We start from the raw sequence: 23,213 nt of genomic DNA on the forward strand, positions 1-23,213 counted from the left end.
TAAATCCATGCAACCGGCATGGATTTATATAGTGTGACCCGAGAGAATGGTTAAAAATAAAAAAATAAACCTATACTTACCCTCCGATGACCCGCGCTGTCTTGCTGCGCTCCTGTGCTGGCCGGCAGATCGCAGTACGCTGTACTGAAAAGACCTGCCGTCACATGACTGTGACGTCACCGCAGGTCCTTCAGTCCTGCGCGATCTGTCGGCAAGCGAAGACAAGGAGACCGGGGGCCGTCGGAAGGTGAATATAATCTTTATTTTTTATTTTATTCTTTTTTTTACAGCTTTTAATGGTACCTGGGTGTGGAGGAGAGTCTCCTGTCCTCCACACCCGGGTACCATCCGCACATTAGAACGCGCCAATTACGCAAGTACAGATGCAGTCTTGCGGAATTGGCGCGTTCTAATGCAAGTCAATGGCGGCGAAAACGCAGCACTTCCGCAAAATTATTGGACATGCTGCGGATTTTTGAGCGCAGCATAAACGCTGCGGAAAAATACGCAGCATGGGCATTGAAAGTGCGGAATTGCATTGGAGACCATGGGGGAAGGTTTACCATGCGTTTCCCAAGCGTTTACGCTGCGGAAATTCCGCAGCATAAATGCTTGGAAAACGCATCGTGGGCACACAGCCTTAGAATTTGTATTATGGCAAGAAAAAAGCAACTAAGTAAAGAGTAAAGTGGCCATCATTACTTTAAGAAATGAAGGTCAGTCAGTCCGAAAAATTGGGCAAACTTTGAAAGTGTCCCCAAGTGCAGTTGCAAAAACAATCAAGCACTACAAAGAAACTGGCTCACATGAGGACTGCCCCAGGAAAGGAAGACCAAGAGTCACCTCTGCTTCTGAGGATAAGTTTATCCGAGTCACCAGCCTCAGAAATCGCGGGTTAACAGCAGCTCAGATTACAGACCAGGTCAATGCCACACAGAGTTCTAGCAGCAGACACATCTCTACAACAACTGTTAAGAGGAGACTTTGTGCAGCAGGCATTCACGGTAAAATAACTGCTAGGAAACCACTGCTAAGGACAGGCACCAAGCTGAAGAGACTTGTTTGGGCTAAAGAACACAAAGAATGGACATTAGACCAGTGGAAATCTGTGCTTTGGTCTGATGAGTCCAAATTTGAGATCTTTGGTTCCAACCGCCATTTCTTTGTGCGACGCAGAAAAGTTGAACGGATGGACTCTACATGCCTGGTTCCCACCGTGAAGCATGGAGGAGGAGGTGTGATGGTTTGGGAATTCTTTGCTGGTGACACTGTTGGGGATTTATTCAAAATAGAAGGCATACTGAACCAGCATGGCTACCACAGCATCTTGCAGCGGCATGCTATTCCATCCGGTTTGCGTTTAGTTGGACCATCATTTATTTTTCAACAGGACAATGACCCCAAACACACCTCCAGGCTGTGTAAGGGCTATTTGGCCAAGAGGGAGAGTGATGGGGTGCTACGCCAGATGACCTGGCCTCCACAGTCACCAGACCTGAACCCAATCGAGATGGTTTGGGGTGAGCTGGACCGCAGAGTGAAGGCAAAAGGGCCAACAAGTGCTAAGCATCTCTGGGAATTCCTTCAAGATTGTTGGAAGACCATTTCCGGTGACTACCTCTTGAAGCTCATCAAGAGAATGCCAAGAGTGTGCAAAGCAGTCATCAAAGCAAAAAAGTGGCTACTTTGAAGAACCTAGAATATAAGACATATTTTCAGTTGTTTCACACTATTTTGTTAAGTATATAATTCCACATGTGTTAATTTATAGCTTTGATGCCTTCAGTGTGAATGTACCCAACTACGGAGGTAGTTTTGTCCACGCCATGTGGAGATATAAAACATGTGGTGGGGGTGGTAAAAACTCTTCCCTATGGGACTGTGTTGGGAAGAGACTTGCCCCTGTTCTGGACTCTGTGGAAAAACAAATTCCACTCTCCCCTGGTAAAATGTATTACAGGCGCTGTACCCGACGAATCCGAGTCAGGGGAACCTGCCGTAGGGGTGTCTAACATAGGGACAGAGTGTGACCCCGATAGGTTTCCCTTAGAGGTGCTGGCAGGAGAGGTCGAGGAGACCCCATCGATCCCCGAGCTGGAAGTGTCCCGGGACACCTTTGGGACAGCTCAGCTACAGGATCCCACCCTGACTCAGGTGCGGGAAAGGGTGGTAGAGGTAAATGGCGTAGCCCAACAGCCCGGTGCAGATACTGTATTTCCACGCATGGTAGTCAATGGTGAGTTGCTTTATAGGATAGACAAGATCAGGGACGAGGTCGTGGAACAGTTAGTGGTACCTCAGTCGTACCGTGGGGTGGTTCTAGATTTGGCACACACACACTTGCTGGGTGGACACTTAGGAGTTAAAAAGACGCAAGAACGTATCTTGCAGCGGTTCTTTTGGCCTGGGGTTTACGCGGAGGTCGAAAGGTACTGCGAATCCTGCCCCGAATGTCAATTGACCACACCCACCGCAAGTTTCCGTAGCCCATTGGTACCCCTGCCAGTGATAGAGGTACCTTTTTAACGGATTTCAATGGACTTGGTAGGGCCCATTGTAAAATCCGCCCGTGGCCACCAACATATACTGGTGGTCGTCGACTATGCCACCCGGTACCCGGAGGCTATACCGGTACGCCACACCTCGGCAAAACTGATTGCACCGGAGCTGTTTGCCCTGTTCTGTCGCCTTGGACTACCTAAGGAGATCCTAACGGATCAGGGGACCCCTTTTATGTCCAAAGTGACAAGGGAACTGTGCAAATTGCTAAAAATTAAACAATTGCGCATCTCGGTGTACCACCCTCAAACCGACGGGCTAGTAGAATGGTTCTATAAAACCCTCAAATCCATGTTAAAAAAGGTGGTTTCTAAGGATGGAAGGGATTGGGACATGTTGCTACCCTATTTGATGTTCGCCGTCCATGAGGTACCCCAGGCTTCCACAGGATTCTCTCCCTTTGAGTTATTGTACGGCAGACACCCTAGGGGTCTGTTGGATGTAGCCAAAGAGACATGCGAACAAGAGCCGACTCCACATAAAAGTATAATTAAACACGTGGCTAGTATGCAGGACCGGATCGCGGCGGTCATGCCCATCGTGAAAGAACATCTGTTAGATGCCCAGGCAGCCCAGAGGCGCACATATAATAAAAGAGCCAGAGTCAGGTCTTTTAACAAGGGCGATCGGGTGTTAGTACTGGTACCCACAGCCGAGAGTAAGCTCATGGCCAAGTGGCAAGGGCCATATGAGGTTCGAGAAAAAGTGGGAGAGGTAAATTACCGGGTGTATCAGCTCGGAAGGAGGAAACCTGAGCAGCTTTATCATGTAAACCTGCTAAAGCCTTTGAAAGATCGGGAGTGTTTAGTTACAGACGTCACTCCGAGCATATCGACGGAGAGTGCTCTACCTTCAGCCAGGGAAGCATCTGGGGGAGAGGTCGGGTTAAGTGATGCTCTCACTAAACAGCAGCGACATGAGGCTCGCTCGCTGGTGCAGCACAATACCGACGTGTTCTCAGAGCTACCGGGTAGGACTACAGTTCTCCAACATGACATTGTCACCGAACCTGGGGTAAGGGTGCGAATGAGACCGTACTCGGTACCTGAAGCCCGGAGGCAAGCCATCACGGCTGAGGTAAAACAAATGCTTAAGTTAGGCGACATAGAGGAATCACTGAGTGAGTGGGCTAGCCCCATCGTACTGATTCCAAAACCAGACGGATTGTTACGCTTCTGTGACGATTTCCGGAAATTGAATGAAGTGTCAAAGTTTGACCTCTATCCAATGCCCAGGGTGGATGAGCTGATTGAGAGACTGGGGCAGGCCCAGTACTTTACCACGCTTGATCTCACCAAGGGTTACTGGCAGGTACCTCTCACAGATTCGGTGAAGGAAAAGACCATCTTCATAACTCTGGAGGGTCTATGCCACTATGTGGTCTTACCTTTTGGGTTACATAGGGCCCCAGCTACATTCCAGAGGTTGATGGACATAGTGCTCAAGCCTCATCAGGAGTATGCGTCCGCGTATCTAGATGATATTATCATCTTTAGCACTGACTGGCATACGCCCCTTTCACAGGTACAAGCGGTCCTGGATTCTCTCAGAGCCGTGGGGTTAACGGCAAACTCAAAAAAATGTGCGATAGGGCTAGAGGCCGCCCATTTTTTGGGGTATGTGATAGGCCGAGGAGTTATCAAGCCCCAAATCAATAAAGTTGAGGCCATGAAAAACTGGCCTAAACCGTCAAGTACAAAGCAGGTGAGGGAGTTCCTTGGCATCCTTGGGTATTACCACCGGTTTATACCTAATTTTGCTGTGCGAACGGCGGCCCTAAACGATCTCTTGAAAAGAAAAAAATGGTAATGGTTCGGTGGAACCCTCAGGCAGAAGAAGCCTTTCAGTCCATGAAGGTGGCCCTGTGTGAACAGCCGGTCGTCATCAGCCTCAACTTCAAGGAAACCTTCATTGTACAGACAGATGCCTCAGAGGTAGGCCTAGGGGCGATATTGTCACAAAAAGTGAATGGTGAAGAGCACCCGGTCACCTACTTGAGTAGAAAACTTGTCCCGGCAGAGAAAAACTATAGCGTGGTAGAGAAGGAGTGTTTGGCTATTAAGTGGGCCTTGGAATCGCTATGTTATTATTTACTCGGGCGTCAGTTCCGCTTGGTGACGGACCACTCACCCTTTATATGGATGAGAAATGCCAAGGAGAGGAATGTGCGAGTCACCAGGTGGTTCCTGTCACTGCAAAATTTCAGTTTCTCTGTAGAACATCGCCCTGGGAAGTCGCAGGGAAACGCAGATGCCCTGTCCCGGGCACCCTGTATGATGGCAAATGTTCAACCCCACAAGTTTGAACAGAGGGGGGGGATATGTGAGGCAGTGACCGGGATCGTATACGAAGGATGTTATATCTTCCCCCGAATGTGTACAGAGACCTATTAAAACCATTGGAGTGCATTGCAGTCACAGACACACCTGCGGCTGCAATGCAGGAATGAAGGTGAGCATTGACCTTGTCAGGCTATCTGGCTAAGGCAGATTAGTAAAACCCGGCAGGGCCTTCATTTCTTGGAGGAGGTCACAGGAGGCAGTGGGGCAGCCTCCTCCCCCAACCCGGGTTTTTCCAGTGGCTCTTACCACAGGTCCTTTAAAATCCCTGCACTAAGGATTAATGTTGTTCTATGTTGCAACCTGCTAGGAGCACAGCAGGGAAGCTCAGCAGGATTGAGGGGGGCTGAACCCACGCCTGGGAAGCCTCTGCACCTGTCAGGCTGTGAGCGCCCCCGTTGCCCACGGCAACCGTTGTTTAAAGACTCATGTTAACCCGGCTGCGAACCGGAGGACTTTCTGTTTACCCGTGAGTTGCTGAATAAAGCTGTTTATGTTGGACTTGCTTGGGTCACTGCCTCAGTTACTGCACAGTGTGAACACCGCCGCCTTACAGTTGTTATAAAGACAACTTCTTATATAACTTTTTGTACATATGTAGTGGATGCAAATTACTGGACATGTCCCTTAAATTATATTTCTTATTTGCAAAATTGGTGAATTGGTGAATTAAATGCGATTATGATGACTTACAACCAATGTGTAACCTTTGATGTTCCTTTTTATATGTGGCCATTTTCTATACTGTGCGTATATTACCTGATTTGCAAATGACATCTCATCTGGCAATTTCTACAATATTTAGGATAATTTCTATGACAAATTTTATTTTTTTTTTATTTTACTCACTTATACAGACATCAGTGTCCCCATTAGGGCTCACAATCTGCATTCCCTATCATTAAGTCTTTGGAGTGTGGGAGGAAACCGGAAAACCCGGAGGAAACCCACGCAAACACGGGGAGAACATACAAACTCCTTGCAGATGTTGTCCTTGGTGGGATTTGAACCCAGGACACCAGCGCTGCAAAGCTGCAGTTCTAACCACTAAGCCATCGTGCTGCCCGACAAATGTACAGTTTGTTGGTAATTTAAGTAATACTGTGCTCAAATGCAGTAGATACAGTGGGGAAAATGAGTATTTGATACATTGCCAATTTTGCAGGTTTTTCCATCTACAAAGAATGGAGAGGTCTGTAATTTTTATCGTAGGTAAACTTCACCTATGAGAGACAGAATCTAAAAATAAAAAACAGAAAATCACATTGTATGATTTATAAATAATTAAATTACATTTTACTGTATGAAATAAGTATTTGATCACCTACCAACCAGCAAGAATTCTGGCTCTCACAGACCTGTTAGTTTTTCTTTAAGAAGCTCTCTTACTCTTTACTCATTACCTATATTGATTGCACATTTGAACTCATTGGTTGAGTGAGATGGTAGAAAGATGATGAATTCAGTTTTATCCATATTAAGTTTTAAGAATCTAGCAGAGAAGAAAGATGAAATACCGGACAGACATTGTGGGATTCTGGTTAGTAAGGAGGTGATATCAGGTCCAGAGAGGTAGATCTGTGTGTCATCAGCATAGAGGTGATACTGAAAGCCATGAGACTATGAGTTGTCCCAGGCAGAAGGTGTAGATAGAGAAGAGCAGGGGTCCTAGGACTGAACCTTGATGGACACCGACAGGTAGGGGGCGAGAAGAGGAGGTGGTGTGTGAGTGGGAGACGCCGAATGTCCGGTCTGTTAGGTATGAGGAGATCCAAGATGGGGCCAAGTTTTTGATGCTGAGAGAAGAGAGAGTCTGTAGTAAGAGGGAATAGTCCACTGTGTCAAAAGCAGAAGACAGGTCCAGGAGGAGGAGGACAGAGTAGTGTTGCTTGGATTTGGCAGTCAGTAGGTCGTTGGTGACTTTAGTCAGGGCAGTTTCAGTGAAGTGGTCAGAAGCCAGATTGTAAGCGGTCAATGAGGGAGCAGGAGGAGAGGTGGGAGGACAGTTCAAAATAGACGTGTTGTTCCAGTAGTTTTGAGGCATAGGGGAGAAGTGAGATGGGATGATAGCTAAACAGAGAGGATGGGTCAAGGGAGGGCTTTTTGAGGATGGGTGTGATTGAGGCATGTTTGAAACATGAGGGGAAGACGCTAGTTGTTAGTGACAGGTTGAAGAGGTGAGTTAGAGTTGGGATGAAGACTGCGGTGACATTTGGAATGAGGTGGGATGGGATTGGGTCAAGTTCACAGGTGGTGAGATGTGACTTGGAGAGTAAAGAGGAAAGTTGATCTTCCGTGATGGCGGAGAATCTGGTTTTGGAGGAGAAGAGTTGAGTAGTTATAAGAAAGGGCTGTGGGGTCTTATGGCCAAAGCTTTGCCTTATGTTGTCAATCTTCTGCTTGAAGAATGAGGCAAAGTCTTCAGCTGAGATGAGTGGGGAGGGAGAGGAAGCTGGGGGAAATTTAAATTTCTGAATAGCTGTTTAGGGTTGTGAGACAGGGAGGATATGAGCGATGAGAAGTAGGTTTGTTTTGCTGCAGTGAGTGTGGACCTTTTCCATCTCCGTTTAGCAACTCTGGAAGCCCGTCTCAGTTCTTTAGTCAGGGTGGTGTGCCAGGGTTGCCTGTTGATTGTGCGAGCTTTATAATTAGCTCTTTGCCATTAGAATTTAATACTATGTATAGCCAACTCTGTTGATCCTACGCAATGACATTTGTGTGTTTTTTTAGCATAATTATTAAATTAAGGATGATGATTTACCTTGTTCATACTTATTCTTTGATATAGCAGGCGCTTTCTACGTCCCACTTATTTTATACATGGACATTTAATGCCATAGATAACCTCTTTAAACCTACATAAAATTATTTCATTTACTTTGGATATTTTATTCCATAGTTATTCCAAAATTCTCTAGTGGCATTTTTAATTTTATGTGTCCAGCACATCATGCATTGGCGGCACGGAAACAAAAATGCCCATTCTTGTTCCTGTGCAATTCTGAACAGTGGCTGTGATAAAGTTACCGATATTGAAGGCTTTTCTAAATCAAATTTTTTTTTAGGGTAAATTTTCCCTTTGTTATTTGTAATCCTGCAAAATATCAGTGTTTATATGTAATTATTTTTTAAAACCCCTTAGTGACCACCAATACGACTTAAAAATTACTTGAGATATAAGTGAATGGCATCTCCCGACGGGTGAAAATGCAGCAGCAGTCAGCTGTACACTATAACTGACACCCTACTGCATCAGTCATCATGGCCATTTAACCCCTTAGATGCTGCTGTCAATAGTGACTACAGCATCTAGATGGTTAACAGAATGTGGGGACTCCCTCTTTAACCCCATCAGCATCATGATTATGTGGTCCTAATGCTTACCAAGGCAATCCATGGCTAAATAACAGCCTTGGGGTCTACCAGCTATAGTGACCTGTTCAGAAGTTAGCAATATTTAGATGGTAAAAATAACATTTTTCTTTCCTGTCATGCCATTTTGCATTAATTCCCGAAAAGCACATGAAGGGTTAATAAAATACCTGGCAGAAGTTTTGAATATGTTGAGGGGTGCTGTTTTTAAAATTGTATCACTTTTCAGGTTTTCCAGTTTTTACAGTCATGGCCAGAAGCGTTGGCACCTTTGAAATTGTTCCAGAAAATGAATTATTTCTCTAAGAAAATTATTGCAAACACATATGTTTTGTTATACACTTTTATTTCCTTTGTGTGTATTGGAACTACACAAAAAAAGGAAAATTAGACATAATTTCACACCAAACCCCAAAAATGGGCCGAACAAAATTGTTGGCACCCTCAACATAATATTTGGTTGCATACTCTTTGGAATAAATAATTGCAATCAATCACTTCCTATAACCATCAACAAGCTTCTTATACCTCTCAATTGGAATTTTGGAACACTCTTCTGCAAACTGCTCCAGTTCCTCATTTGAAGGGTGCCTTCTCCCAACAGCAATTTTAAGATCTCACACAGATCACACAGGTGTTCAATGGGATTTAGATCCGGACACATTGCTGACCACTTCAGAACTCTCCAACGCTTTGTTTCCATCCATTTCTGGGTGCTTCTTGAAGTATGTTTGGGGTCATTGTCCTACTGGAAGACCCATGACCTAGGACGCAAACCCAGCTTTCTGACACTGGGCACTACATTGCCACCCAAAATCCTTTGGTAACCTTCAAATTTCATGATGACTTGTACACAGTCAAGGCACCCAGCACAAGAGATAGCAAAACAACCCCAAAACATCTTTGAACCTCCACCATATTTGACTGTAGGTACTGTGTTCTTTTCTTTCTAGGCCTCATTCCTTTTTCGGTAAATAGTAGAATGATATGCTTTATCAAAAAGCTCTATCTTGGTCTCATCTGTCCACAGGATGCTTTCCCAGAAAGATTTTGGCTTTCTCACGTACATTTTGACAATCTGCAGTCTATTTTTTTATGTCTCTGTGTCAGCAGTCCTCCTGAGTCTCCTACAATAGGGTTTCATTTCAATCAAATGTCGACGGATAGTTCACACTGACGCTGATGCACCCCGAGCCTACAGGACAGGGCAGCTTGAATTTCTTTGGAACTTGATTGGGGCTGCCTATCCACCATCTGGATTATCCTTCAACCTTTCATAAATTTTTCTCTGTCTTCCACATCCAGGGAGATTAGGTACAGTGCCGTGGGTTGTAAAATTCTTGATTATGTTGCACACTGTGGATAAAGGAACATCAAGATCTCTGGAGATGAACTTGTAACCTTGAGATTGTTGAAAATTTTCAAAAATTTTGGTTCTCTAGTCCTCAGACAGCTCTCTTCTTTTCTTTCTGTTCTCTATGCTTAGTGTGGCACACATAGACACACAATGCAAACATTGAGTCATCTTCTCCCCTTTTTATCTGTTTTCAGGTGTGATTTTCATATTGCCCACAACTGTTACTTGGCACAGGTGAGTTTGAACGAGCATCAAATGCTTGAAACAAAATTGTTTAACCACAATTTTGGAAAGGTGCCAACAATTTTGTTCTGGAAATTTTTGATTTTTTGCGTGAAATTATGTCCAATTTTGTCCTTTTTTTTCTGTTTTTTTTTTGTGTTGTTCCAATACACACAAAGGAAATAAACGTGTATAGCAAAACGTGTACTTGCAATAATTTTCTGGAAGAAATACTTCATTTTCTGGAACAATTTCGAGGGTGCCAACATTTTTGACTGTGGGTCCCCTAAAATCACTTCAAAACTGAATAGGTTCATTACTTCAACTCAAACCAACATTTATTTCCATCTTAGTTTTTTTCTAACGGAATGAGGTTTATATTCTTTTTTTTCTGCAAATTTATAAGTTAATACATCTGCCTTATTTTCATAATCTTCACGATTACTCAAATATCGTTGTTAATAAAAATGATTTTATTTACAATTTATACCATCAGTAAGCACAATGGAAATTGATGTTCCAATTTAATAATTTATAAAGAAAATGTGGAGTTCTTTAGTAGGACATGCAATAAGCCTAAAGCAGCAACATTTTAATTGCCATAGCTGTAATTGTTCAAAACTTGTTGCTCAATGTCCCGTAAAGTCATTTTACCAGAATATGTCTAAATTGTAGTACACTTTATTATGAAATTGAACCAGATGTATTCATTTCTAATTTTATAAAAAAGGGATATACAGTAAGTCCATTTAACTGAAGAAACTAAGGCGGGGATAAAAAGATACAGTATATTGAGGGAAGCATTTCTTCAACTTAAACCAACATTTAAATCTGGAGGTATGAATATAGTCCAACTTGAGATCCCACTTGTTACACAATTTAATCCCCACATGTGTGTTTCTAAAAAATTATGCAACTTATTAAAACTGAAATGGTTCTACTACGTCGTTGAAAAGCAAATAACTTATAAAATGAAATTGAATTAAGTTGCTAAAAACGTTGATACTGGTACACCAGATAATTCTGCAGATAGCAGCGTCCCTGTGGATATAACATATATAAAGTGATGTACCAAGAACAAGCATCATCCATGAGGAATGGGAGCATGCATCTGAGAAACGCGTTAGTTAAATGTAGATCTAACATCACCCCGTTACGACATCACAGAGTGCATACTCAAAACCTAAGTCCAAAATGGTAAGATGTAACGTGGGAGCTGCACTCTCCACAGAACAACTCCTGTTTGGAAGTTACAGAAATCGGTGCAATAGAAATTACAACTAGAACCGTATACCAGGACAGCAACTGGGAATAGCTTGTCAGCAACTTGTCAGTTCTGGAGCAGGAAAACGTTAGAATACTTAAAAGGATACCGATGGATTTCGTTAATAGTCTCTTGGTTGCCATTTGTATTCCATGGACGATGGACTAGTCACAGCATCATGACTACAATAACGTCAGTATTAACCTTAGTCCAAGATCCATAGGCTTATCTGTTATAATAATTTTTTTTACAAGCAAGCCAAATGCAAAAAGTGTGAGCTATCCTTCTTCCAACCACTATGTTACCTAAATTGGGTGATGGCTGGATGGTAAACACTATCATCAGCCGATGAGGCCTCCATAGAATTTGTGTTGGAATTTTGACTTATCTCTACTTTAAATCTCTGTTTCTCTAAAATCCATGATTAAATGACTTCCCCAAGCACCACAGCTAAAATACTTTATTGTGAGTCTTTAGCGCACAGTACAAAGTAGACTTCCACGCACATCATCTCTCAAGTGAATGAAGGCTTTTGTTCCTGAAGAAAGGTCCAGTATTTTACTAGGCATAGCTCAGAACTTGTAAGGCAGCATTCCAACACAAAAAAATTGAAGCTTTTTTTAAGGTGGACATTTTTATCAGTCAGTGCCAGTATGATGTCCAGTGTTCCCATTATTTTTCACATTGCTCTAATAACAGTGTAATTTTATTGTTAACATGCCTAATGCTTTCTTATGAGAAAGATCCTGCTGCAATCATTTTCTCCATTTTGTGTGTGCATACTCGTAAAACATGACTGACTGAAAGAAAGCTAGGGAGGAAAATTACAGCTATTACGGCTTTAAATGTAATAATGACACAACAAAGGTTTTCTACAGAGTTAGCGATATCATTTGTGACTTAATTATGGAGCGAAATTACTCCATAACAGCCAGCAGAGAGGAAATGTGGGAAACTGTGTGTTAACAGTGTGATGTGAGGTTTCCTTAGATGTGTAATTCTTTATTTTATAACCCAGGAATATAATTATCTACACAACAATGTGGGTTCTGCAGTCACCCATTGCACCTATTCACACTGCTGTGACATACACAATGCAGGTGCTTCACAATGGCGCCTTTCTTACTGCTATACGCTCCGTATTTAGAAGCTAGGATCCACTAATTCTGCCTTGTACTGGGTCATTAAAACTCTCGCTAACTTTTCCGTACATCTTTCATGTACAACCCTACAGGAGACACACAATGTGGTGAGGGCACAATAACAGAATTTCTTTTTATCTTTATAATAATGCAGAGCTTCACATGTAGCATCTGAATGGATAATATAGATATAAGAAAGTATTTATCTGGCTGCACTGAGGATCTCTATCTGTATATACATTGCAGTAATCTTTAATTTCCACCTTATAGGCTGGGGCTAGAAGGCAACTCTGTCATGGCCATAGTGCGCTGTATGCCGCTGCTGCACTACAGTATAGTGCACGTGAATGGGATCACATTGCAACCCCCAACCACAACAAGAAAGTCACAAAATCCAAATGATTCAGGCTTTTTGCGGTCATGGTACCTAGCGGAATCAATTCAACTTCATTGCATTATGATGCCATGTAGTAGCGGCATTCAGAGTTCTTTGTGACCGGTATCACAGGCAAAGTCGCCATGTAGCGCCAGGGCTGTGGAGTTAGTAAGCCAAACCTCCGACTCCTCAATTTCCATGACACCTACTCCGACTCCACGACTCCGACTCCCTCATACATGGCTCATGTTTAAGTGATAAATTTACTGTAGCACAGATTCATCTCAGCTAAAAGTCTAGACCCTTAGATCAGGAATAGGACAGACATTTATAGGACATTTCATAACTTTCCCAAATTCGTGTGAAAAAATATTCCCCACGAACTGCATTGAACTACTGTACCCAATTTATTATATATTTTAGGAGTCGGAGTCGGTCCATTTTATACCGACTTCGCCTCCAACAAAATGGGCTCCGACTCCACATCCCTGTGTAGCGCCAGCCTTAGTTAGGCCCTTATGTAAGGAGATAGCATGTGGTTTGTTTCATACTGCCAAAAGTTTTCCATGCAGCCACACTTTTTGAGGCCACATCTTCTCACCTCTTTCACACCCCCTTCACAGAAGAAACCTTACTTAAGAGCTGCTTTCTTGGAGGTTTCAGAAGGATTCTGCCAGCACTTCTGGAAATCTGGAAGGTCTCCCCTTTCTCTAAGAACCTCCCAGACATTACAGGACAGTTGGCACCTACAGTACTCAGCATAAATGCAGTCCCAGATAAGGACACTGCCAGCACGTTTCACTGTAGGCCGCATGCATTTTTAAATAATGCACATCTACCAAAGGCACAGAGTGATGGTAGCATCTTCCCTTTCAATATAGAGCAGTACATCTGTGAATTCATGATACCATCAATGAACTGTAGCTCCCGGATGCCAGCAGCAGCATGCGGATCACTGCCTCCCCAAGTTTCACTGTAGCTTTAACTTCTCCACATTTTCACTTCAGTTTTTGGGAGGGTATTTTGGAGCAATATGAAAAAGTTTTGGTTTCGAAGACTTGTATATTTATAATGCTTATTTTAAAAAATGGTCATAACATACCATAGACTATAAGCAATTTGCTTTTTTGAAGAAAAAAAAAGCTTCTGCAATGACAGAGTTTTTTAAGTAATACCCTTTCCTATTTAGGGGGTGTAGCTGGACCAAGAGTCACTAGCAAAGTTGTCCTGTAGTCATAATCTTGTACTGATGAATCACTGATTTATATTGAAATAACAAAACACAGCCCATTAAGTGACATATCACTGTAATCATGATCTATGCTTCTACATTATGGTCCACTCAGATTACATAGCAAAACCACCTATTGAGAGATTCCTTTTAATTAGATAAATCTCATATGCTTCTGATCTTGTGAAATCCCACATTTTATCATAGGTCGCCACTATAAACAAGTACCAAATGATCAGATTTTCTGGCTTACTAGATCAGGGAAAGAATATTAATGTGTGCTGGTTCGGAGTAATCAATATTTATGTTCACTCATCATAGGGTTATAAAAGCTAGCTTGGCAGTCTGTTTCTGCATTTGTGAAAAAAATGTATACAAAAAAAAATTCAGGCTTTTGATTAAAAGTAAAAATTCTCTTCTTTCTTATTTTATTCTAGAAAGTTGACGTGACCAGTAGAGCAGTCCTAGAAATAATGACCAAGTCAGTTGAGTATCTTCAGCCCAATCCAGGTAGTCCTCCTTTGTCTATAACATTTTATGTCTAATGTTCACAAATGTATGGGAAAGATGAATACGGATCTACAATTTACTAATATACCTTTGTTGAAGTTTACTGGTATTTTCATTATCTGAATTATTCGGTAAGCCTTCCTTTCTGTCTGTTTAGCTGTCCCATCTATGAGATTGCTGCAGATGGAAGAACATGTGATTATCCGCATCTTCTAGTCTCCTCCATTACAATGCTTTGTACTTGCGCCAACTTCGCACCATCCATGACTTGTGCAAGTGCCTATAGCAGGTGTTATGTTTTTTAATGGAAGGAGATGGATGGTGTGTATCATCACATGCCCTCAATCTGCAACCATCCCATGGACCAGAGTGGCATGTAGGCAGGACAGTGGGTCTTATGGCGCAGAACTTCATAAACTTTTCATTATTAAGTTGAAAATGATGATACATATGTGATGCATTTTTCAATATACAGTATAATATGTTTACATTCTTATATAATTTTTAGTTTCTGCACATACAGTGGCTCAAAGTTTCTCCATATCATATGTTGATCACACAAATGAAGGGCTTATTACATTGGTTATCGGAACTCCCAACAAGACATGAACCAGTGTAACCATAGATGGGTGCCCAATCAATAAATACAAGAAGAGATTTAGAGAACAGTGGGGGGGAAGAAGCACAAAGTATATTTAAATAAAGTATCAAAAAGTGAAAAATATTGTGGAAACTGGACTACCACTGTTTTTGATGGTCACTTTTTCATGTACAGCTTCTCGAGCTAAGCTCAATATGATTAACACAATGTCAAAGATTCGGGGTCAAGAAAAGGGACCTGGCTACCCTCAAGCTGAAGCCTTGCTAGCGGAAGCAATGATGAAGTATGGGAGAGAAATTGGAGATGAGTCAAATTTTGGTAAGTTGTATTTTGTTTTAATGTTACATTTTACTGTCACTTGATTATATTGTGTCTCTTTTATAATTTATTAAATTATCTTCATTAAAAATGAAATTGTAATTAAAAAGATTTCCAAGCCATTTCTTTTTAAATAAGAAAAAATAACATACTGGCATCACTGTAGCAGAGAGTATTTAATTGCAACATTACTGACTATTCAAAAAACTACATATGATATTAAAAAGATAAAAAACAAAATATTACTCATCTTCTTTATTCCTCAGCTCCTATGCAGCGTCTTTGTACCTTTTTATTGTTAAAAATAAAAGTGTGAATTTTTTTCAAGCCAAGTATAGGTTTAAAAAATCCGCTGTTCGGAAGATATATGAATAAAGTTTATTGGAAACAAAAAAACGCTGACAGATGATTAAAAACATTTAAAAAAGGACAAAAATGTACAGACAAAAATATAGGGGTATGGATACAATAAACCAAAGAGTGAACCCCATACCCGATAAGCAAAAGATGAAATTCAATCATAAATATTGAAATAAATGCATACAATATTCAAAGAGAGAAAAACAATGGTGGAGAAGATGGAAAACTCCATATGGAGATGATAAAGACCAATAAGACAATCAAAAAGATACAAGATAAATACCTACCAAATTAGAGAAAACAACAGCCGCACAGGTTAATCAAATGGGTAGCTGGTGTGAGCATACCCTTGCAGGAAATCTGTCACCCCAAATTTTACCCTGCAAACTAACCACATCACATTGTAGGAGATGGAGCAAAAATGCAAATTGTTATTTTAGGTTTTTAAATCTGTTCCTCCGTTGCCGACAAAACTAACTTTATTGTTATATATAAATGAAGGCGCTCAGTATGCCCTTGGCATGGCTAAATGCCTCGGTGCACAGTTCCACCCACTTATTTATATGACTGCCACTACCTCTATGTTGATTAACATGGCTCACTTGCCCAGATAAACCTCTGTTATGTCTGCACTAAATCACTCTCTCCTTGCTGCTGACATTGCTTATCTTTTCTACTATCACTTCAGTGCAGGAGAGAGAACACAAATCGCTCTCTCCACGTTAATGACATCACTCGAGAATAGCTATGTAATGATGTCAGCTGCTCAGAGAGAATGATTTACAGTCTGTGCTATCTTTTACACAGGGTCAGTTATCACTTAATTTAGGTTTATTTTAAGAAAGTGCTGGTTATATGCAAACCAGTGCTGTCAACCAACATACAGTTGTGCTCAAAAGTTTACATACCCTGGCAGAATTTTTGCTTTCTTGGCCTTGTTTCAGAGAATATGAATGATAGCAAAAAAACTTTTTCTCCACTCATGGTTATTGGTTGGGTGAAGCCATTTATTGTCAAACTACTGTGTTTTCTCTTTCTAAATCTTAACGACAACCAAAAACATCCAAATGACCCTGATCAAAAGTTCTTAATACTGTGTATTGCCCCCTATAACATCAATGACAGCTTGAGGTCTTTTGTGGTAGTTGTGGATGAGGTTCTTTATTTTCTCAGATGGTAAAGCTGCCCATTCTTCTTGGCAAAAAGCCTCGAGTTCCTGTAAATTCCTGGGCTGTCTATCATGAACTGCGCGCTTGGGCTGCATGGTTGAGTCGCCAGAAGAAAGCCATTACTGCGCAAATGCCACAAAGTATCTCGCCTGCAATACGGCAAACAGCACAGAGACAAACCTCAAAACTTCTGGAACAAGGTACTTTGGAGTGATGAGACCAAAATTGAACTTTTTGCCCACAACCATAATCGTTACATTTAGAGAGAGGCCAACAACGCCTATGATGAAAGGAACACCATTCCTACTGTAAAGAACGGAGGTGGATCGCTGATGTTTTGGGGATGTGTGAGCTACAAAGGCACAGGAAGCTTGGTGAAAGTTGAAGGAAAGATGAATGCAGCACGTTATCAGCAAATACTGGAGGCAAATTTGCACTCATCAGCCCGGAAGCTGCGCATAGGACATACTTGGACGTTCCAACATGACAACAATCCAAAACACAAGGCCAAGTTTACCTGCCATTGGCTACAGCAGAACAAAGTGTAGGTTCTGGAGTGGCCATCTCAGTCTCCTGACCTTAATATCATTGAGCCACTCTGGGGAGATCTCAAGCGCACAGTTCATGCTAGACAGCCCAGGAATTTACAGGAGCTGGAGACTTTTTGCCACGAAGAATGGGCAGCTTTACCATCTGCGAAAATAAATAACCTCATCCACAACTACCACAAAAGACTTCAAGCTATCATTGATGTTAGAGGGGGCAATACACGGTATTAAGAACTGGGGTATGTGAACTTTTGATCAGGGTCGTTTGGATGTTTTTGGTTGTCATTAAGATTTAAAAAGAGAAAATACAGTAGTTTGACAATAAATGGCTTCACCCAACCAATAACCATGAGTGGAGAAAAAGTATTTTTGTCATCATTCATATTCTCTGAAACAAGGCCAAGAAAGCAAAAATTCTGCCGGGGTTTGTAAACTTTTGAGCACAACAGTAGAAGGAGTGACCGTAATCTAAATAAGTGGGTGGGACAGTGCACCAAGTCATACACCACACCAACCAATGGTCCACTGAGCACCTTTATTTGCATATTACAATTGATTACAAGGTGATTTAGGGAGCAACGGAGGAATAGATTTAAAAATAAAAAGATTTATTGTTGCTCCATCTTCTACAAAGCAATCTGGTTAGTTTGAGGTATAAATTTAGGGTGGCAGACTCCCTTTAAAAACATTTCAAAGTTGCTCTTTGTTAAATTGTTCTTCTATGATAAATCTTAGCGATGTTCACACCTTGCGTTTATGCTGTGTTTTTTTATTCATTTTTTATGCAAATTTTCACATGCCTTTTACAGTCCAGCAAAGTCTATGAGATTACAGAAATCTCATGCACACAGCTTGGTTTTGTTGTCCTCAGTATTTTGTGCAAAACCTTGGGTTTTGCAGAGTGCAACATGTCACTTCTTTCAGCGTTTTTTTCAGCGTTTTTCACCCATTAAAAGCAATGGGTGTTGCAAAAGACGCTGAAAAAAACGCAGGTATCAGGTTTAGCTGCGTTGTTAGTGAAAAAAAGCAAGTACAGCAGTATGTGAAACACATTAATTTTTTTGGATTTTTCCCAAGTTTACCATCTTGTCTTGATCACCTGAGATGGCAGTTTGGATTAGTACAGTTTAATTAAATTAGTGATGCGTACAAAGTAAACCTTGGCTGACCAAGATGTGAGATTGAACAATGCCTGAGCAACTCAATGGCCAATCAAGGTGTGAAAGTATACAGTGTACTACAAACTCAATCTATTGCCATTGGTGACCTGTGTTCATGCTTCTGTGACGGAAGCAAAGCTGAACTTTGGGATCGTGAAAAACACAGCAAAAAACGCACCAAAACCTGCGTTTTTGACTCTGCTTCCTTTCTGCCAAGAGAGCAGGTTTTCCTGCAGAAAAAAACCCCAGCAATAACACAATGTGTGAACATAGCCTTATAGTTCACTAGTGGAGCAAAATCACTGCACATTTACTGGTCTGCGCTAGTGGCTCTATGTATCGGCATGAGTAGAGACCTCTAGACAAAGAAATTACATAGGTATAGATCGTGACTAGTAGACCTATGAGAAGTCATGAACAAGAGGTGTTTACAGGAAATCCAGCCAACCCCTTTAAGTGAAAATGTCTCCTATTGATTTCTCCTCCTCCAGCTTTATTTGATGTTGGCTGCCAGGGCTGTATTAATCATAAGGCTGACTAAGCTGAAGCTTAGACTAGGGGCCCATCATTTTTTTGTTATTGTTGTTGCTGAGGCACTGTTACCTGCACCCAATGGCTCCAGTGGTTAAAAGCATTTTGCACGTCAACCAGAGGCACATATATTCATCCCTTCGGACTAATAGCGCACTAGGATCATGTTTGTGATGACTTCCTCACTTATTACACCTCCATGAGCAATAAATTCTAGTTGTGACCTTGATCGCTTGTACTCAACTGTTCCCACGGGCTGTTGGGACCAAGCAGTTATTACTTATTAAATTTTTAAAAGAACAAATAGCAGCCAACATCTAAAAGCACAAGTTAGGATGTGAAAAGAAAAGGAACAAAAACTGCAATGTGAGAAAAGAGGTCAACAGACTTTATTTCAATGGGTATGGGTGTCCATGTGAATACAGAAAGTATAAATGATGGCATAAACTCTACTTCATTAATGTCTGCCTGTGATTTACAGGGGTGTAACTACAGTAGGTGCAAGGGTTGCAGTTGCACCCAAGCCCTTCAGTCTATGGGGCCCAAACGGTTCCTTTGGCCCATATAAGAAGACCAATACTATTACAGAACCATGATAGTTAGTGGTCGTGTTGGAGACTATGCATTGGAGCCCATGAGCTTCAGGATACACTCCTGGTCAGAGATGTACACTGACCTGACAAATATTGTTTGCTCTACGTATATAGACAAAGTAGTATTGGGGTGAAAGATGCAAGTGCTGGAGGGGGCCCGAAATAGGGGCCAGGACATGGGTTAATACAGGTTTGCTGGCTGCATGACCATATTAATTGGGTATAATTGTAACATTGTAGTAGTGATGGGTCAGATGCTATTAATTGCGACATTCACTTTGACTAATTGTAAGGAAAATATTCATGAAATCTTGGGTCACAGTGTTAGTTGTATAAATCATCTAAACATGATAGGATCCACTTGATTACATGAATGAATCATTTTCTGATGTATTTATCACCAGGTCCGGCACTTGTTGATGTAGGAGAAGCTGTAAGGGAACTTTCTGACATTAAAGACTCGCTAGACATTGAGGTGAAGCAAAACTTCATAGATCCTCTACAAAATCTGCACGACAAAGATTTAAAGGAAATCCAGGTACAGCAAAGTGTAAATGCAAGATAGAAAATAGAGGTCCTAAAAGACTTAAAAGTCAACATAGCTGTGCTGTAAGGTATTATATGATGCATTGTATTTTCTGCGGTAGCTGTACATTTTTTCTGCTATGTGGAATTGAACCATTGACAAAGTAAAGGAATGTGACACATGCAGTTACTTATCCACAATAGCCAGCCGCACACTAGCTGCTAATAGATGCTCGCATTTCATATTGTATATAGGATGACAGAATTAGGGATAGAAAATGACTAGTCATCACTCTGTTGTGTGCGGCTTAGAATATATAAATAGGAGGATGTGTTAAACCAACAGTATATTTCATGTGTTATTGGGGGACAGGGGAAATCGTGTGTCATCAAATGATTGTTCTCCACTGTATCTCCTTTTTGTAGAATCTCAAACTAACTCATTTAAGAAACCCCGATAGACTATTAAAATTTAGAGCCGATGAATTCACTAAATCAAAACCGAGCAAAGTACGGCCACATCCCGCTCTTTGGCTTTCAAGACCAGAAATCAAATGTAGGTATCAGCGTTACTGTGATGGTGCTAGGACTGCTGCAGCCATTGCTGGGTTCATCGGCTCTGTCATCTCTGTAGTATTCTAACTTGTATTTGTACCAGTAACAGCTAATCAAAACCATATAATTTATTGATCTTTATTAAAAAGGACCTTTCATGTGCTCAACAAAAATTAAGTTTAATCCATTGTAAATATCTCTGATCTCCGCTAATTCTGACGCTTTTTATCCGTTTTGAATGGCGTTGCTCAATTGCAGAGACAACATGTATTGTTTTAAGCATCATTCAAACATTTACTTTCAAGTTAGTGATAAACGGACCAAATTTTATCAGTGTTTTTGATCCTAGTTTCAGCAGAGTGTCCAAGTTTCATCAGTTTTTTAGATTTTTTTCACGGATCCATAGCCTTGCAAAATCAATATTAGGCATGTCTCGTCTTTTTTGTGCAGATCACTTAGTGTGACAAGAAAGTCAGATATGTGAACAACATTGACTATCATATGTCCAAGTTCTATCAGTGAAAATAACGGTTAGAACTCATATGTGAAAATTATACGTCTGAATGAACATTTAGGAGCAAAATTTGTGAAATCTCTGCTTGTAGTGAAACTTGGTGTTTCTTGAGAGCCTTCTATGGTGGCACTTTCATCACTTCCTCCCAGATGTGGCTGATTTAGCAGTTTAGCAATCTCAGATGTTAATGAACTGTGATAGGGTGGGATGGGTTAAAGTGCACACCCACTCCCCAGAGAAGACTTTGAGACTGCTGAGCTGCAATTGGCAGCATCCAGAAGGGAGTGGTGAAAGTGACGCGCCCCCTGAGCTGTGGGGTACCTGGAGCCGGGCCGGTAGATGCTGGGGGTTTTAGTCACAGTGGCGGTGACCCGGTCCGTGACCCAGGGCGGTCAATCCAAGGGTAATTTATGTATAGGTGATATAATGTCCGACTGCGCCACCTGTGGAGTGCGGCTAATGAGGCCGCCGCTGCGGAACAGTCCTCTGAAGCTGATGGTTTGGCAGCGAGGGTGGTATAACTCCCCACAGTAAGAGTGTAGCTTCAGGGCAGTGTAGGTGGATGATGATGGTTGTAGTGCAAGGAGTCAGTAAAGAACACAGAGTCCATGTGATGAAGTCCCAAGATCTTTACTCACAGTTGTTGCAGTCCAGATTACAGGTACCAGAGCAATCTCCCCCCGTCGTGCTGTGCGTACTCAGTGAGGGGCTCAGTCCACCCCCAGATAGCTCCGGAGTACTTAGCAGGACCCCCTTCTGTGTGTCCTTTCTCTGGCCTTCTCCCTGCACCTCACACCCAATGACACTTCTATCCGGTATCCTTGGGCCTTGGCGGGCGACGTGTGTTCCGTCCCCTGGGTCCTATGTGGCTACCTTCTTAGTGAGACTGGTGTGGACTTTGGCCTGCAGTACATGAAATGCTGCAGCCTCCAGTTTCTAGTTGAGCCTTGCTGTTTCTCTGCTAGTTGAGGGACCGGTTCCCCTTATCTGGCCTGACCCCTCTACCTCCTGGTAGCAGCGGGCGTACGGGTGGCCTTCTGCACAGCCCGTACCCCTAGGGTCCCTTCGGTTCCTGGAGCCTTCCTGCTCCCACTCCTCTCTTCTCTCCTTCAGTCCTGGGCCTCACAGGCTAGGCCCGCCTCCGGAGCAGAGCTCATGCAGAGCCTCTGCTCCTGTCACTTCTCCTCCTCTGACTGGCTTAACTGAACTATGATGGCTTCCCATTTATACAGCTACTGAAGTGCTCCCCTGATCTACGTTCTCCACCCACACCCACTACATGGTTCCCCCTTACTGTGGTTCCACCCACTCCAGCCAGGGACCAGGGACTGTGCTCTCCCGTAGGAGCAATCTCGCCCTGTCCCCCGGAAATGTGGTGTAGTGAATGCAGGTGTTAGGGTCCTGAGCTGTACTCCTTCCTTACCTGAGGGTGAGATACCACACCTCTGGGTGAGATGCAGTACCTCTGTGACGACCGAACCCTCAGGGGCGCCACAAAAGCACACAACCCTAAAGACTCTGCTGAAACGTATAGTTGCACTACAATTAGAGATTTCACATAGTACACTCCAGAAAAAACAAATGTGAATATCTCTGCACTGAAATAACACATCACAAAATGTAAAAAATTGGCAAAATCAGAAGAGCTCAGAAAAACTTACATAGTTTTTGTACTCAAATTTTTTAGGTCCCTAAAACAGGTTTTGTTGTGAAAGGGTTAATCTATAAAATTAAAGAGGCTCTGTCGCTTGCTCAAAAAAATTTAGTTAAATACCTTGTGAAACCCCCTGAGCTTTCCTGATTCTGCCTTTCTTTTCCATTTTGCACTGCATCACTCCATTGCAAAAATATTCACATTTCTTTTTTCTTGTGCACATTATGTGAAATTTCTGCTTTGCAGTCCAACTGGTCGTTTCTTACTTCAGTCTTTTCTGGGAGCGTGCACAACTCGGCAGCTGATCTAGCAA

General features: G+C 42.1%; 1 protein-coding gene across 1 annotated transcript in view; it reads left to right on the forward strand.

Annotated features, from left to right (window-relative positions):
- The window catches only part of SH3GL2 (SH3 domain containing GRB2 like 2, endophilin A1), a 202,963-nt gene that overhangs the window by 137,610 nt on the left and 42,140 nt on the right, over positions 1-23,213 (forward strand). Inside the window, exons 3-5 of the mRNA XM_073665453.1 lie at positions 14,300-14,372; positions 15,148-15,291; positions 20,057-20,190. Coding sequence (XP_073521554.1) covers positions 14,300-14,372; positions 15,148-15,291; positions 20,057-20,190 — 351 coding nt within the window. The remainder of the gene's footprint in view (positions 1-14,299; positions 14,373-15,147; positions 15,292-20,056; positions 20,191-23,213) is intronic.

The sequence above is a fragment of the Phyllobates terribilis genome, unplaced genomic scaffold (assembly GCF_046119375.1).
Source record: "Phyllobates terribilis strain yellow unplaced genomic scaffold, ASM4611937v1 Scaffold_1__5_contigs__length_1240528914, whole genome shotgun sequence".
Lineage (NCBI taxonomy): Eukaryota > Metazoa > Chordata > Amphibia > Anura > Dendrobatidae > Phyllobates > Phyllobates terribilis.